Source organism: Passer montanus, unplaced genomic scaffold, assembly GCF_014805655.1.
Source record: "Passer montanus isolate IOZ18808 unplaced genomic scaffold, ASM1480565v1 scaffold48, whole genome shotgun sequence".
Classification (NCBI taxonomy): Eukaryota; Metazoa; Chordata; class Aves; order Passeriformes; family Passeridae; genus Passer; species Passer montanus.
This window is the reverse complement of record NW_024369707.1, coordinates 4,587,980-4,601,769: the sequence shown is the minus strand read 5'-3', so window position 1 is coordinate 4,601,769 and position 13,790 is coordinate 4,587,980. Positions and strand designations below refer to the sequence as shown.

Below are 13,790 nucleotides of genomic sequence, written 5' to 3'. Positions count from 1 at the left end.
CTTCCCATTTTTTTTTCTAATGTCTTACAACCTTGGATTGCATTTAGTTTTCCATTCCAGAATCCAATAGCAGAACTCTGAAACAACCTTGGCTCTCATTTTAAATATGTTGTGGATGTAAGGCAAAACTTGAAAATATTGCAAGAGGTCACATTTAACTCTTTAACTCAAAACCCACCATGGGAAATATGCTGGTTTTACCCTTTTCCTCCACAAAGTTTCTAGAAGGCACTTTAGAACTGCAACAATGTAATTGTGCTGCATCTGTCTTCTCTTACCTGTAATCATCTACTTTTGTTGTAAAGGAGTGTATCCACTGCTTAAATAACTAGGTACTGCTAGCTCTTATTTAACTATTGTTACATTTCACTTCTTACTGAGGTAAAAATAAAATAGATATTCTAGAGATCAGAATAATGAGCTGTTCACCAGGAATATTAACATTTCTATGTGCCATTCTAGGTAGGGTACAAAATCATTTCACATGCAAATTCACAGAAGTGTGTGTGCAAAGTCCAGTAAGGTTCATCCTTCTAGCACTGAGGACATGGTTTAGTGGTGAAAATGGTGATGGTGTTGGGTTGATGGTTGGATTTGATGATCTTAAAAATATTTTCCAACTTCAATGATTCAGTGATTCTATTTCTTAAAGCTCAGTAGGCATCACTACATTTATTAAGTGGGTGAAAGTGCCTATTAAAAAGATATGTTGTCATGAGCTCTGTACGACTTGAAAGTCTACTGTTCCAGTCTTATACATAATGACCTTCTATTTCTTAAAGCTCAGTAGGCATCACTACATTTATTAAGTGGATGAAAGTGCCTATTAAAAGATATGTTGTCATGAGCTCTGTACAACTTGAAATTCTACTGTTCCAGTCTTATACATAATGACTCAAAGTGTTTGAATTAAGGCTGATCTGGTTTAAGATTTTTATCATGAGACCACCTTGAAGGAAGTTTTTTGTCTTACTGAAAGATAAAAATTGAAAACTGTGGCCTGGCTGGTGCAGTGAGGACAGAACAAAAGGCTCCTGTGTCCTGTGTGGGCACTGGGCCACAGGGCAGGGAAAGGGGTATCACATATTCTGGAACAGAGAACAGTATTTTCTTGGGTTTAAAAATACATAAACAATTAAAAAGCACAGCTGAATTGCTCTTCTGAGGGCCAGAGACATCTCCTATGTGCATCCTGGTGTGCAGATAGCTGATTTGGACTTCAGTGCTGGGAGCTCACACAGAAATTGTCTCTGAGCTGCTTCTCCTTTCAGTTGTTTCAAATTGAGCTGCTGCCTGCTGTGTAGCACTGGGAGAGGGAAATCCACTTCATGTTATGTCAGGGTTATTGTTCCTAGATAGAAGAGTTTTCAAAGGGGTTTGAGCAACCTGGAAATGTCCATGCACTACAACGTATTACCGGGAGCTTTGCAGATATTAACAATACTTCTTAGAGCAAAAGAAAGCAACAGCCCATTGTTTTTGGTTTGTCCTTTTTTGCATGAAATTAGGTCCAGACTTTGTGTGACCCTGGCTGCCACAGCGCACAACCTCAGTGCACACACAGCATTATTTCCTCAAGCTGAGAATCTTGAAACATAACATTCAATAAATGACAGCTCTGAAGAGTTGCCGGAGGAATAAAGGGAATTTACATACTTTGTGTGAACAGCACAGAGCTGATCACCTTTCATGCAGGGAACTAAACTAGTACATCCCCCGCTTAATTTAGCATTACACCATTAAATGCAGGTTGCAAGGGTGTTGCTCTTTGTTTTGATGTTTTAGGTCTCTAACAAAGCCTCACACAGACTTTCACAGCTTGGAAAACAAGCTGTTGCTTTAGCAAAATTCCATTTCACTGTGGCTTCATAGGTTGTAGTGATGACTCTTTGGGCAATGTAAGTACATGTCCCTAAAGAAGCATTTAAGCACCATCTTCCTTCACTGTCAGAGCTTGTTGGACATAGGTTTTGCTCAAAAATTTGGCAAAAAGCTACTCTTGCAGGAAATAAAAAGCACAACACAGCAGTTTCCAAAATTATCTGATCATCCCCATTTGCAAAAGTAATTCTGAGAGCGATGAAAATCAGCATGTGCTAATTTCTGGCAGCTTTAGAAGTTTATTGGCAGATTTTATTGTAGCCAGTTGTCTCTGGTGTTAAATTCCTGTATACATAAAGACCTTTTAGTAGTCTGCTGGAGTTCCTGGGTCTGGCCCATTACATCTGTGCATGGAAACAGAGGAAAAAAAGAGTTTCTGTACTTTGCATTTGGACAATTCACCTTGATTTCTAAAGGGAATGGAGATGCAATGAATGCGTTGGAAGACCTCAGTGTGGAAAGGGTTCGGGGTTGTGCTGGGTACGTGCTGAGTGGGGACAGATGTGTGTTTGCTGGCCTCTGTCAGTGTCCTGACTCAAATCACAGGTCCTGCCCGCCCATGTGCCCACTACACTTCTTTGTCACATGCTCTGATGTGCTATATTAAATCAGCTGTGTTTCTGAAAATAAAATGTCCTTCTTAATTTATTTCTATGAACAAATAAGTAGCTTCTGACAACCCTGGCTAAGAAACTGACGTCCATCAAGACAAGGAAAGAGGTTTTTTATATTATTATTTCTAAATTTAAATGTGAAGCACAAACCCTGGCTAAGAAACTGACGTCCATCAAGACAAAGAAAGAGTTTTTTATATTATTATTTCTAAATTTAGATATGAAACACGTTAATATTCTGTTGTGGCAATAATGATCACTTTGTTACACATAGAAAAGTGACATAATCAGGGAGATCTTCATGAGAACTTTGTATCTTACTGAGAAACCTCTCCAGGCTCTGAGGAGGAGAACTGTTGATACTGATATACAGGATTTAATGTAGCTTTATTTAGCAGATTGAGACTGTCCTGGGAGGAAGGAGGGAGGTACACCAATGTACACATCTGTGGAGTGATTCCCTTTCGTGTTTCCTGAGTTTATTACACTAATCAAAAATATTTCACTTAGTTTTTTGAGTCTGTTTCATTTTGCAAAGCAGAGATTGTCACTGCTGTCCATTTAAAATACATAATAGTGATTGTCGAAAGAGCTGAAACCCTTCCTTCAGACATCAGAAGGAACAGAGAGATGGTGACACCTAATAGCACAATGGTAGTAATTCTAGCTGTAAAGTCTAGGTGATGGGCTCAGGCAGGGCTCTTCCAGGTAAAAAGGGATTTTCTGGTGAAGACTTCTATGGCTTCCACAACCTATGACAGCAGAGTGATGTATCCAGCAGAATATTTATGTAGCTAGGCTGGGTGAACTACAGACAAGTTACTTTATTTTTTGTTTCCTGTGCAAAGACCAGTCCAGCATCCAGAGTCTTGTAAGTGGAAAAATGCCCAAATAAGCTTTGCACTGTTTGTAAAAACTTGCACTGTGCATTTCCCTAAAGTGAAAATTTTAATATACAATTTGTAGGTTAATTTTTATTTAGTCCTATTTAAATTGCTAATGTGCAGATGTTTTATTAGTAACTACCAACTGACCCTGAATGTCAATGAAAACAGTGCCTAAAATTGTACTCAAGGTATTCAGATGTCTGATCAAAAGAATGTAAACTTCCGAATTTTGTCATGTGCTGAGATGTCTGGAGGCAAAATTGCCCCATATGAGTATAACAGATCTGGAGTGGTGGCTGTTGCATAAAACTGTCCCTTCAGTGGGTCCTGGATCCCTGTCACATCCCTGCTGTGACTGTGCTACTGAGACCTTCTCCCAGCATGCCAGGAAGTGCCTCTCCCCCTCTTACCTACTCACGGGGCACTCAGAAAAGGAAATGAAGAGTCAGATCAGCCCAGGGAATGTATTTTGAACTGCAAATTGTGAATGACAATACTACCAGAAAAATAATGTGAATAACTAGACCTTCAGGTCACTAGGTATGTAAAAAATAATCTGTATGTTTTGCTATGGATCATGCTAAAGTGTAATTTGTCAGGGGTTTTCCTCTGAACTGAAATGCTGCTCTTCCTCTTCACTGCCGCTCAGGATTGAAGAGTACTTTCAGAGTCCTTTCTCTTTGGAACTGGATACCATAGGAAGCATTTATTTAAAACCATAATTTCCGTGTCAATCCAATTTAAGCTTGGATTTAAAAAAATAGTAGTGTCATGTTTGCTTGAGGGACTGAGCATCTGTACAATCAGTGTTTGAAATAAGCCTGAATTAGGAAAGGCTAGACCCAGTGTAACATCTCAGCCCACACAGAGCACCTGGTTTACAGCTCTCTGTCTTAGAGTTTCACTACATTTCATTAATTCCTTCGGGTTTTTCACAGCATCTGATCCACAAATAGGGTTTTTTAACTGTACGGATTTCTTTTTTCCATTGAAACTTTGAGTTAAAACTGAAGGAACATTTTCTTCCAGAAATGCCCAAGAATTATTTTGTATGTTAATTTATTCCCATATCTCATTGAAATATTTACTTAGCTGCAGTTGCTCAGGCAGAGTGGAGTCTGAGCCATGTGGTTTTCCAGTGAATGTGATAAAAACACAGCCTTGGTCGAGCTCCACCTGTTTTTGACAGGATGCAAAACCCCACTCCATTAATGTGAACATGCATTTGCACTCAGTTTAAACATTGCATATGCTCCATGTCTAATTCTAGGTGACTCTGAACATATGAGCTTTCATTTGCTGGCTTTTAGCTGTGCATCCCCCAATGCAAAATTAAAAATAACTGTATCCATATAACAGCAGAGCACTTTTCACTCCAGCCTCTTCAGTGTTGTGTATTCACAACCCACAGATGTCCCCACGTGCATCAGCTGCAGCACTGGGGTCCCTGTACCCCAGGTACAGCAGGGAGAGTTTGTCCTTCTGAGGAGAGCAGGGCCAGGCCTTTGGGGATGCTCAGCCCAGTGTAGGAGTCCTTAGTCCCTGGTTTAAGAAACAGTCTGCTGTAAATAGAAGCAGCGCCCATGGAAAACAGAGCTAGTACCTGCACTTCTCTTCAGACTCGTGAAACAATTTTGTTGAGCTCTCTGTGGATCAGAAAGGTCCTTACTCCTCAGTTACTCCTTTCCAGGCTGTCTAGCTTATGTTAGATTTGTTCTAAAAATAGCAAACAAAGTTTTAAATTTATCAGAGTTTCTCGTAAAGTGTTTTGGGCTTGTTTTGATTTTGCTTTTTTTTTTCCATTTTCCCCCAAAATTCCAACTTTTGCTAGAATGTTTTGCATTATAAAAGTAGTTCACTGCAGAGCATACCAGATCATCATTTGAAGTCAGATTTTTTTGGCATCATCTAGAAAACCTGCTGTGGACAGTCTTGGTTAGTTTTGCTTTTATTATCCATTGTGCCCTGCAGAAGGATTACAGCTGTCTTTTGGTTGCTCCCCAGGGATTCAGTTAATCTTACAGTGCAGCCACAACATGTGGTATGGCAGCCCAGTTTCTTCTGGAGAATCTTCTGTGAGTCCTGTTGGGGATGGCAGACTCTCAAGAGGAGCACAAAGGGCTTAAAGAAATAATCCAGTGTCAAAATGGGCAGTGGACACACATCTGTGAGTGGCATTGCTTACAAGAGATTTGTGGGGCACAAGAAATTTCCACAAAGCTTCCTGGGTGTTTCAGTGCAATGATTTGGGTACTCAGAGTGGGATTGTCATTGCATGTCTGCAGGATCAAACCCTGGGCCTGTGGGTTTGACAGGTGGGATAAAAGAATAAGCTTTATTGTGTAGCACTAATGTTATCTGTATATCCTGGGCGGCCTGACTTCTTGAGCAGCACCTGATCTCCTACCTGAAAAGCAGAGGCATATGGTAGAGGGAAGAATGATGTGTATAGACATATTGGCTGCTCATTTTAGACAGTCCTCCAGGTTCACAGAATGGCTCTGAATCTGACCTTTGTCACAACTCATTTATGCTTTAGCCTATATCTAAAAGGATGGTAGTCTTATCCTCTGGATCTTGATTTAAGATCATGGTGAGTCATTTGGAGTATTTCAGAAAAGTAATGCAGAAAAAAAAATGTGTATGTTCTTTGGGAATAAGAAGGGGGAACTCTAAAATGTTATTAAAAAAAATAGAGATGAATGTGTGTGATTTGCATGTTTAATTTTTGTGACAAAAATGATATAGATTTGTGTAAAACCATACCTACAGTGTAGTTCCTGTATCCATTATTGTGATCCTGTCCTTATTTCTCCGGTATTACATTTCATGGTCTCTTGAAATCATGTTTAGGGGGATAAAAATAGTATATCTTCTGTTGTTTTGGCATCCAACCTCTAATTTACAAATATAATTTATGCTAATCTTGAAAGTGCTTCTCAGATACAAAGTAAAATGTGTCATCCTTAGTATATGTGTGCATAATTTATTCTGATGGGAAATAGACATTTCAAAGCCATTTCAGCCCTTCATATGCAGAATATTTGATATGAGCAGGGCAGCTGGATGTTCCCTGCTGTAAGAGCAAGGAAATGGTTAAAACAGCAGTAGCTACTGTCTTAACCCAGAAAACAGAAATACACCATGGGATAAACCGTTGTTTGCACAGTCAAGTCGAGCCAGCCTGTACAAGATCCTTGAGTTAGGTATTTTTATTCCTTTTGTTTTGCTGATGATTAGTCATTTCTGCAGAAAATTCTTCCTATGTTATCAGTTAATTTTTTAGTGGCTTCTGTCTGTGACTCAGATGGCTTCCCTGGTGGATTAGAAGCGTGTCAGGGGGGATTAGCTCTGCGTGGGCTTGCAGCTCCCCGGAGGGAAGGAGCCTGGCCATCCATGTTCTTCACTTGCCCTGTAACTCCCAGCTCTCCCCACATCCAGAGGAGCCTGCAGAGACTCCCAGATCACTTTCTGCCAGCAAATGAACCAGTATCTCTGATGAATCTCACAAGAGGAGCAAGCAGCTGCTCTTGAAATGGTTTCTCTTGGCTACCTGGAATTCTAACACTTAGAAGGATGGTGACCTTCTGTGGTCCCTGACTGGAATTTATCACAGCAAAGAAATTAAAATACTTTCAAAGATGACACATCCCCAGCTGAGCAAAACCCCCTTCCTCCTGCTTTGGAGGTCAAATCTCATAATCAGGTGTAGCTCCCTTTTTGAACTTGTGCCAAAAAAGCAGAAAATCCCATGTTAAAGCAGCAGAGGAAGAAAAAAGGAAACCATACAAAGATGAGGAGAGCTATAAAGTGGTTCTTAGTGCCTGAGGGATGAAAATAATACAGTGTCTATTTAAACTGATAGAATTTTTGCTTGAAAACCAAGAACAAGAGTCGATGGGTGAGAAGAAAATCCATCTCCAGGGTATTCTGTCTTTGTGGTCTTAGTCCAAGATTTCTACTCCTTTACCGCTGCACCGAGAAATTTAATATTCTGTTTTGTTTATAGTTAAACAGTGACACCAAGTAAAACAAAAGTTTTCATACAACTATTAATTTGTTTTCCAGGAATTAATTCAGTTTCTGTCTGGCTCAAGTAATGAAACTGCACAGCAAATAAAATTGTTCTTTGCAATATTAAATAGGAACAATGCAAACTAAAAAAACCACACTGATTGATGCAGACAGCTCTGGATACTTTCTTTTTGCCATGCATTTTTCATCAATGTGATGAAAATTTATTTGCCTTAGTGTTCTAACTTAACAACTTGAAAATACGTTCAGAGTCAACAGGAACATTATGACTCACGGCAAAGCAAGGTGGACACGACCTTCCCCATGCTGTTTGCATTTAGAGTACTTTCTGTGCTCATTTCTAATGTTTAGTCTTCCTCTGTAACTTTCACTCTTGTGATGTGTAATGAAATGAATAATATAAAAGACTTTCTCCTCTGTAGTTCATCAAAGATGTTCTTCCATTCTCCTGTGCTGTGTTACAGCAATACTCCAGTATCTGCTTGGTGGAAAAGGGCAGGCAGAAATGAGCTGTGGAGTGTCCAGCCCTGCTGTGACCACAGCCTCTGTGCCAACAGGCTGACACTGCTGTAGGAGCAGCCAGGCCAGTGTGGTTTAATGCTAGCCCAGTTCTGACCTCAAAGAACTCAACTGACAGACAAAACCTGTATGGAGATGTGATGAGACTCACTGGATCTATCAGTCAGATTTCTTGTTGATATTTTAGAAATGAAAACTGAAATCTGTTGTTTGGTTTAGACAGATCTGATCTGTTTTAAACAGATTTGACTGTTTTGGTATTAGCTGTAATGATTTAATTCCACCACTGTGTGGGAGAGGGAGAAGGATGGGGTCTTGCTTCCCTTGCAGTGCACCCAGGGAGTGAGTGTGTAACCTGGTAGCACTCGATGGTCTGTGTGGCCTGCTGAGCTGGGGCTGGAGAAGGCCTGTAACATGGTTCTGAAAGGAGAGAAGGTTTACAGCAATCTTCTTAAAGATGTCTGACACTGACCTTGGCACTGCCCTTTCCTCCACCTGTGGCACATCAGTCGCTAGAGCTGGGCAAACACTGAAGTGCATTTTCAGCACCAAGTCAGTTTTGATGTGTTTAACCTGAGCTATCATATCATTAATTTTGTTGTTATATAATCATGGCTCTCTTTGCAGACAAACGTCTTGCATTTTTAATGGTTATTTAATGCTGTACATAATTCTTTGTCAGAGAAGCATTTGATCCTGGCCAAATTGAAACTTCCCAATGGAATAATCTAAATCTGCATTTCCATATATATTAATAAACTATGTTATACTTGCAGCAACTCACATAATACAGTTTTGAAATGAGATAGAACTCATTATCAGTACAATGAGGAGCACAGTCTTACCTGTCAGAAACAATAGAGTGAGACCTACACAGATCCTTTCTCTCTCACTGTCTCTGTAGTCACTGCTGCACAGCAAGTTATGTGTAAATCTTTGTCAGCTTGTTGTGCTGAAGTGGGACACATGCTAGCCCAGCCAACTCCTGTGGCTGTGAGCAGGAGGAGTATATAAATAAAATCCTTTCATTCTGTCTGGGTTCATGATGTAACAACAGCAAGACTGTGCATTGCACAAGTCCAAATGGACCTTCATGATGCTGCTACCTGAGGGCCGGGGATGCCACATTTGAAATCTGCCATCCTGCTTTTGATCTTGTTTGTGCTCTTGGTGTGAGTCTGGAGTTATTCCTTTCTCTTTACACACAGGGGATTTTGGTCTGCATTGCTGAGGTGTGAACTTGGCATCCCACTGTGTGCTGTGCTGGTGTGAACTGGCCAGACCCAGCTGGAAACACCCACTGCCCTATACTGGGAATTGCTACCTGTGTAGGGAACAAGCCTAAGGGAACAAGGAAGGGAACAAGCCTAAGCCTTTTGTGATGCTGCTCAATGACCAGGGCCCAGGACCAAAGATTGGAGGCTAGGCTTCTTCAGCTTGTAGTTTACAGAGCTTAACCAGCAGCAGAATGTTGGCTCCTACATTCAAAGACAAATGGATACTCCTTTAAGTGTGGCTGAAAGCAGGGAAACGGTGCCCTGCTGGTTTTGCCTGATAGCTGAGCAGGGGATGTAGGAAAGCAAGACCAGATCTATTCCAGCTGTGATGCTGAGCAGCAGCAAGTTCTGTTCCCATCTGTACCCACAACCTCTCTCTCACCTGGCTATAGGCTCTTTGCTGTGGAGAAAGTGTAGGAAGTAGGTGAGAGTTTCATCTATGTTGAAATTAAATAAAGAATTAAAAAATTAAGGGGTGGAGAAGGATTTGATTTAATTTAATGATACAGTGCATTTAGACACCAGGAGTTTATTTGGTAAGTTTTAATTTCTGGAAGACAAGATGCAGCAGTTTGGCAAAAAAACCCCCCATGCTTCATATAAATGCAGTGCTGTGTATTGTATATTCTTAGGAAAACGGTGAAATAGATCACCTCAGAGGGATTTGTGCAAGTCCATCCAGCTTGCCATAAGAAACTGGCTTATAGTGGATGGCTCAAACACCTTCATACAGCAGTGAAGTAAATGCAGTAATTAAATAATGTAAACTGTTAAGAATTGCTGTGGAGACACAGCAAACTGAAACTTTCTTTGCCAAATGTGATTATCCAATAGACTTAGAAAGGAAGCAGACTCCCCACCTGCATTCTTCATCATGTTTGGATGGTAATCTTCTTTAAATAATATGACAGGCTCTTTCTGCAGTCCAGTGTCAGAGGATTATATTATTTTCAGAACAATTTATGAAAGATTAGTAGAGGCATAGTTAATCATTCAAACTAACTACAGGTTTTTTAGAAATATTCAAATTAATGAGTTCTACCTCTTGATCTTTCTAGCTGCAAATCCCTTTGGAATTGATGCCAATTAGGATTTAGTAACAACTTGGCTGTGAGCATGGACCAGTGTGTGCATATGTGTGGCAGGCATGTGTGCACACATTTACACATGTGGGTAGGTGTCAGTGCCCCTGGAAAGTGGCACATGGCCAGTTAGAGCTGTTCTGTTGTTAACCAGTTTGGAAATTGGACATCTCCACTTGGAGAGGAAATGGAATAAAAATGCCGGGAGAGTAATAAGCAAACAAAGGTGGCTTTGTTTTTTGTTGGGGTTTTTTGGTTGTGGTTTGTTGTTTGTTTTTGGTTTTGTTTTTGTTAAACCAAAAACAAGTTCTGCTTTATCATGCACAAAGCTCATTGCCAGTCTGATATCTTTAGGACAATTAGATGCAGCTTGTGTGTTACCTACAGTGAACACGGGGTGAAAATGAGGTGGCCTTCCTTACTCTTCACATTTTTGAGAAATGTTCTTGTCTTTTAAGAAAGGAAGTGTGTTCCAGCACCAAATAAACTTCACCAGACCAAGGCAACATCAAGTAAGAAACTTTCAGAGAAGCACTTACCCAGAAAACAGGAGCTAATTAGAGCTTTCTGATGCTTCACAGTTCTTGTGCTGACATTTCTGCATGCCCACAGTGGTACCATTTCAAACCTCCTTGCAAACATGCCCACACTGACCTGTGTGTGCTGCTGAGTTTCTTTGCGTAGTCACTGACTTGCCTGAATTGAAATGTGCTGTTGGTTTGCAGTATAAACACCAGTAAGAGCTGTTTTTCAGAACTGATAAGCATGAGTGGAACGGGGATAATATCAAGTTCTCAGTCATTACACCCACAGAAAAATGCAGTATATGGTAGCACTTGTTTCAACTGAACTTTCCTTCTTTTTTACCTGTAGTTCTAAAAGGCTGGAAGTTATTTTCTTCCTGGTGCCCCACCTGGTGTCCATGGTCTTTTCATCTCCTACACTTGTAATTTACTAGTCTGAAGCTGCTTGTGTTGCAGATTTATGTGGATTTGATGTGATGTCGAGTTTCCTATAGCTAAGTAATTTTTAGAATATTTGTTCTCTACCATTCTTTAGTCTCAAGGGAAAAGATTGATTAGATGCCATGAGCCTTGTTTCCCAAGCTACATGAGCATCTGTAGTCAAAGATGAGTGTCACGGAGTGTGGATCAATACATCCTGTTGTAATTCTAAAGCGTTATTCTTTGGCTTACTCACAGTCTCCTGTTTTCCTGAAAACTCAGTTCTGACTTTCAATGTTTGAAATTTCTTCTGTAGAAAATTTCTAGTTACAATAATATGAAACCTGACAAAAGCTTTTTTTGATTTTTTTTTGGTAAAATTCTGAGTGTGTAGCAGTGTATCTATGTCTCAGTTGTTGGCAGCTTATGTTGAAAAATAAACTTTTCTAGTAGTCATCTTTTCAGAGAAGAGCATTGCTTGTTTTCAAATTCAAAAACATGATCTGCTTGTAACAGGCAGAACTGAGACCCTGGTTCCAGATATGGTTCAGGCAAAGGAGGACCTTTTACTTACATTTGTATTTTCTGTTACAGCATAGGTGGAGAAGTAGCAAGAGGAAATGAAGGCAGCTACGTGGGGAAACATTTCCGCATGGGATTTATGACAATGCCTGCTCCTCAGGACAGACTGCCACACCCCTGCTCCAGTGGCTTCACTGTCAGATCCCAGTCTCTTCATTCAGTTGGAGGCACTGATGATGAAAGCAGCAGCTCCCGAAAGCAGCCGCCTCCAAAACCGAAGCGAGACCCCAACACCAAACTGAGCACCTCGTCTGAAACAGTCAACACTGGAACAACAAGCAAAAGTGGGAAACTACCAGACAGGACTGAAGGTAAACACTGCAATTCTTTGGGAAAAAGGGGGTTGATGAACTAGTCTTAAGATTATCCTGTTGCATTTAAGAATTACCTGTATGTTTCCCTATCTGTGTAACAGTGCCAACACAGGTACCCTAGACCGCCCATGTCTGAATGTTGGACCAACTATCCAACTGCTCTGGATGGTTTTGCCTTTGACATTTGTCATAGAACTGCACCACTTATGTGGTCTGGATGTATACTGGAGAATGAGTTGGATTTATTCAGAGTGAAGGGGGAAAGAGATTGCTGTCAGTTAGAACATAGGCCAATGTTATCTGCCCACCAGGCAAGAACCACTGACCATATCATTAGCATGGTGCAAACCACAGCTCTGGAAAGGGCTCTCCTCAACAAAGGAGGGAAGAACAGAAATTAATAAAAAGAATACTACATGGCCCTGAAACTCTACAGCAAGGAAATATCATCCAACAGTAAAAAATTTAGCTAGGACAATATAATGTATTGCCCAAAGCTTCTGTTTGTGTCTGAGTCTACATTTTCTCTTCCCATTCCTCCCAGTTGCATTTCAGCCAGAGCAGCATTCAGAAGAGAATTAACAAATAGTTTTAGTAAAGATATTGCTTCCTTTCTCTGCACTGCTAAAGATGAGCTAACGCTGTAGGGGTGATCTCCTCCCTTTATTCCATGCTGTAAGTACATTCTGTGCAGCAGTAGGACCAGCTGTACTCTCTCCTAGAGAGATCAGGATGACTCTGCTTCACAGTGTGAACTGTAGGAAGGAACCCATAAGGACAAATGGTTTGATCAGTGCTGGTGTCTCCCACTGCTGTGTTACATATCAGTTTGACATTTGATGCAGCATGTTGTCCTCGTAGTGCATCCCTTTGCTTGGTGTTGCGGCCAGAAATTCTTGTTAGCTACGTTCATGCTATGACCCCCTTTAAGCAAATCTGATTAAAAAAGTTGTCAGTGATAACAAAGATGTGAATGAATGTGTAAATCATGGTGGCACATATGTCTGTGACTGTGAAGTTGAACGCAAGTGCTGAGCAAAGCTGTGGATTTATTTATGCTCTTGGTAGTTCTTGTGCACATGACCTTTTTCATTACTTCCATATCCTGTCTTCTTCAGTGACCATGACATCAGCTCTACACAGACCAACGTGACATATGCAAGCATTAAGTAACTGTCCTTAACAAAAACAGTTTTCCACAATTTTACTGGAGCAAAGCCTACACAGAAACCATTTCACTTTGAGATTTAAATTCTCTTATCAGAAAGTCTTTCAAATTTTAATTTAGTATCAAAAGAGGCACAGACTTGGTCTGATATATGCTGAGGCAAAAGACAGGAGCCCTTAAAAATACAACATTTAAAAGTATTTTTATAATTCTTTAATATGTCTCTTAGCACTCTTTGTCCCTGAATCTGCCCAACCAGAATCACCAAGATTAGATTAAGTTTGTTTCGCAGACAAGGTAGTAGGAAAGGGTTTAATGTTTTTTAATTTGTTTAATGACTATTCCTGCAAGTGTGAATTGAGTCACACAGTACACAGTGCTGTTCAGAATAGCTGACCTCAGCACCATCCCTAGGATGATTAGGAATGGAGTCTGTTTTACATCCATATCCCAGCACTTTTCCTCATTTGCTGAGAAGCAAGAGAAC

General features: G+C 40.4%; 1 protein-coding gene across 5 annotated transcripts in view; it reads left to right on the top strand.

The window, feature by feature from the left end:
- NYAP2 (neuronal tyrosine-phosphorylated phosphoinositide-3-kinase adaptor 2) overlaps positions 1-13,790 on the top strand; it is a 133,712-nt gene that overhangs the window by 50,151 nt on the left and 69,771 nt on the right. For all 5 annotated transcript variants that reach the window (XM_039722354.1, XM_039722353.1, XM_039722352.1 and 2 more), the window contains one exon: positions 11,834-12,132. In XM_039722354.1, the coding sequence (XP_039578288.1) occupies positions 11,834-12,132 (299 nt within the window). The remainder of the gene's footprint in view (positions 1-11,833; positions 12,133-13,790) is intronic.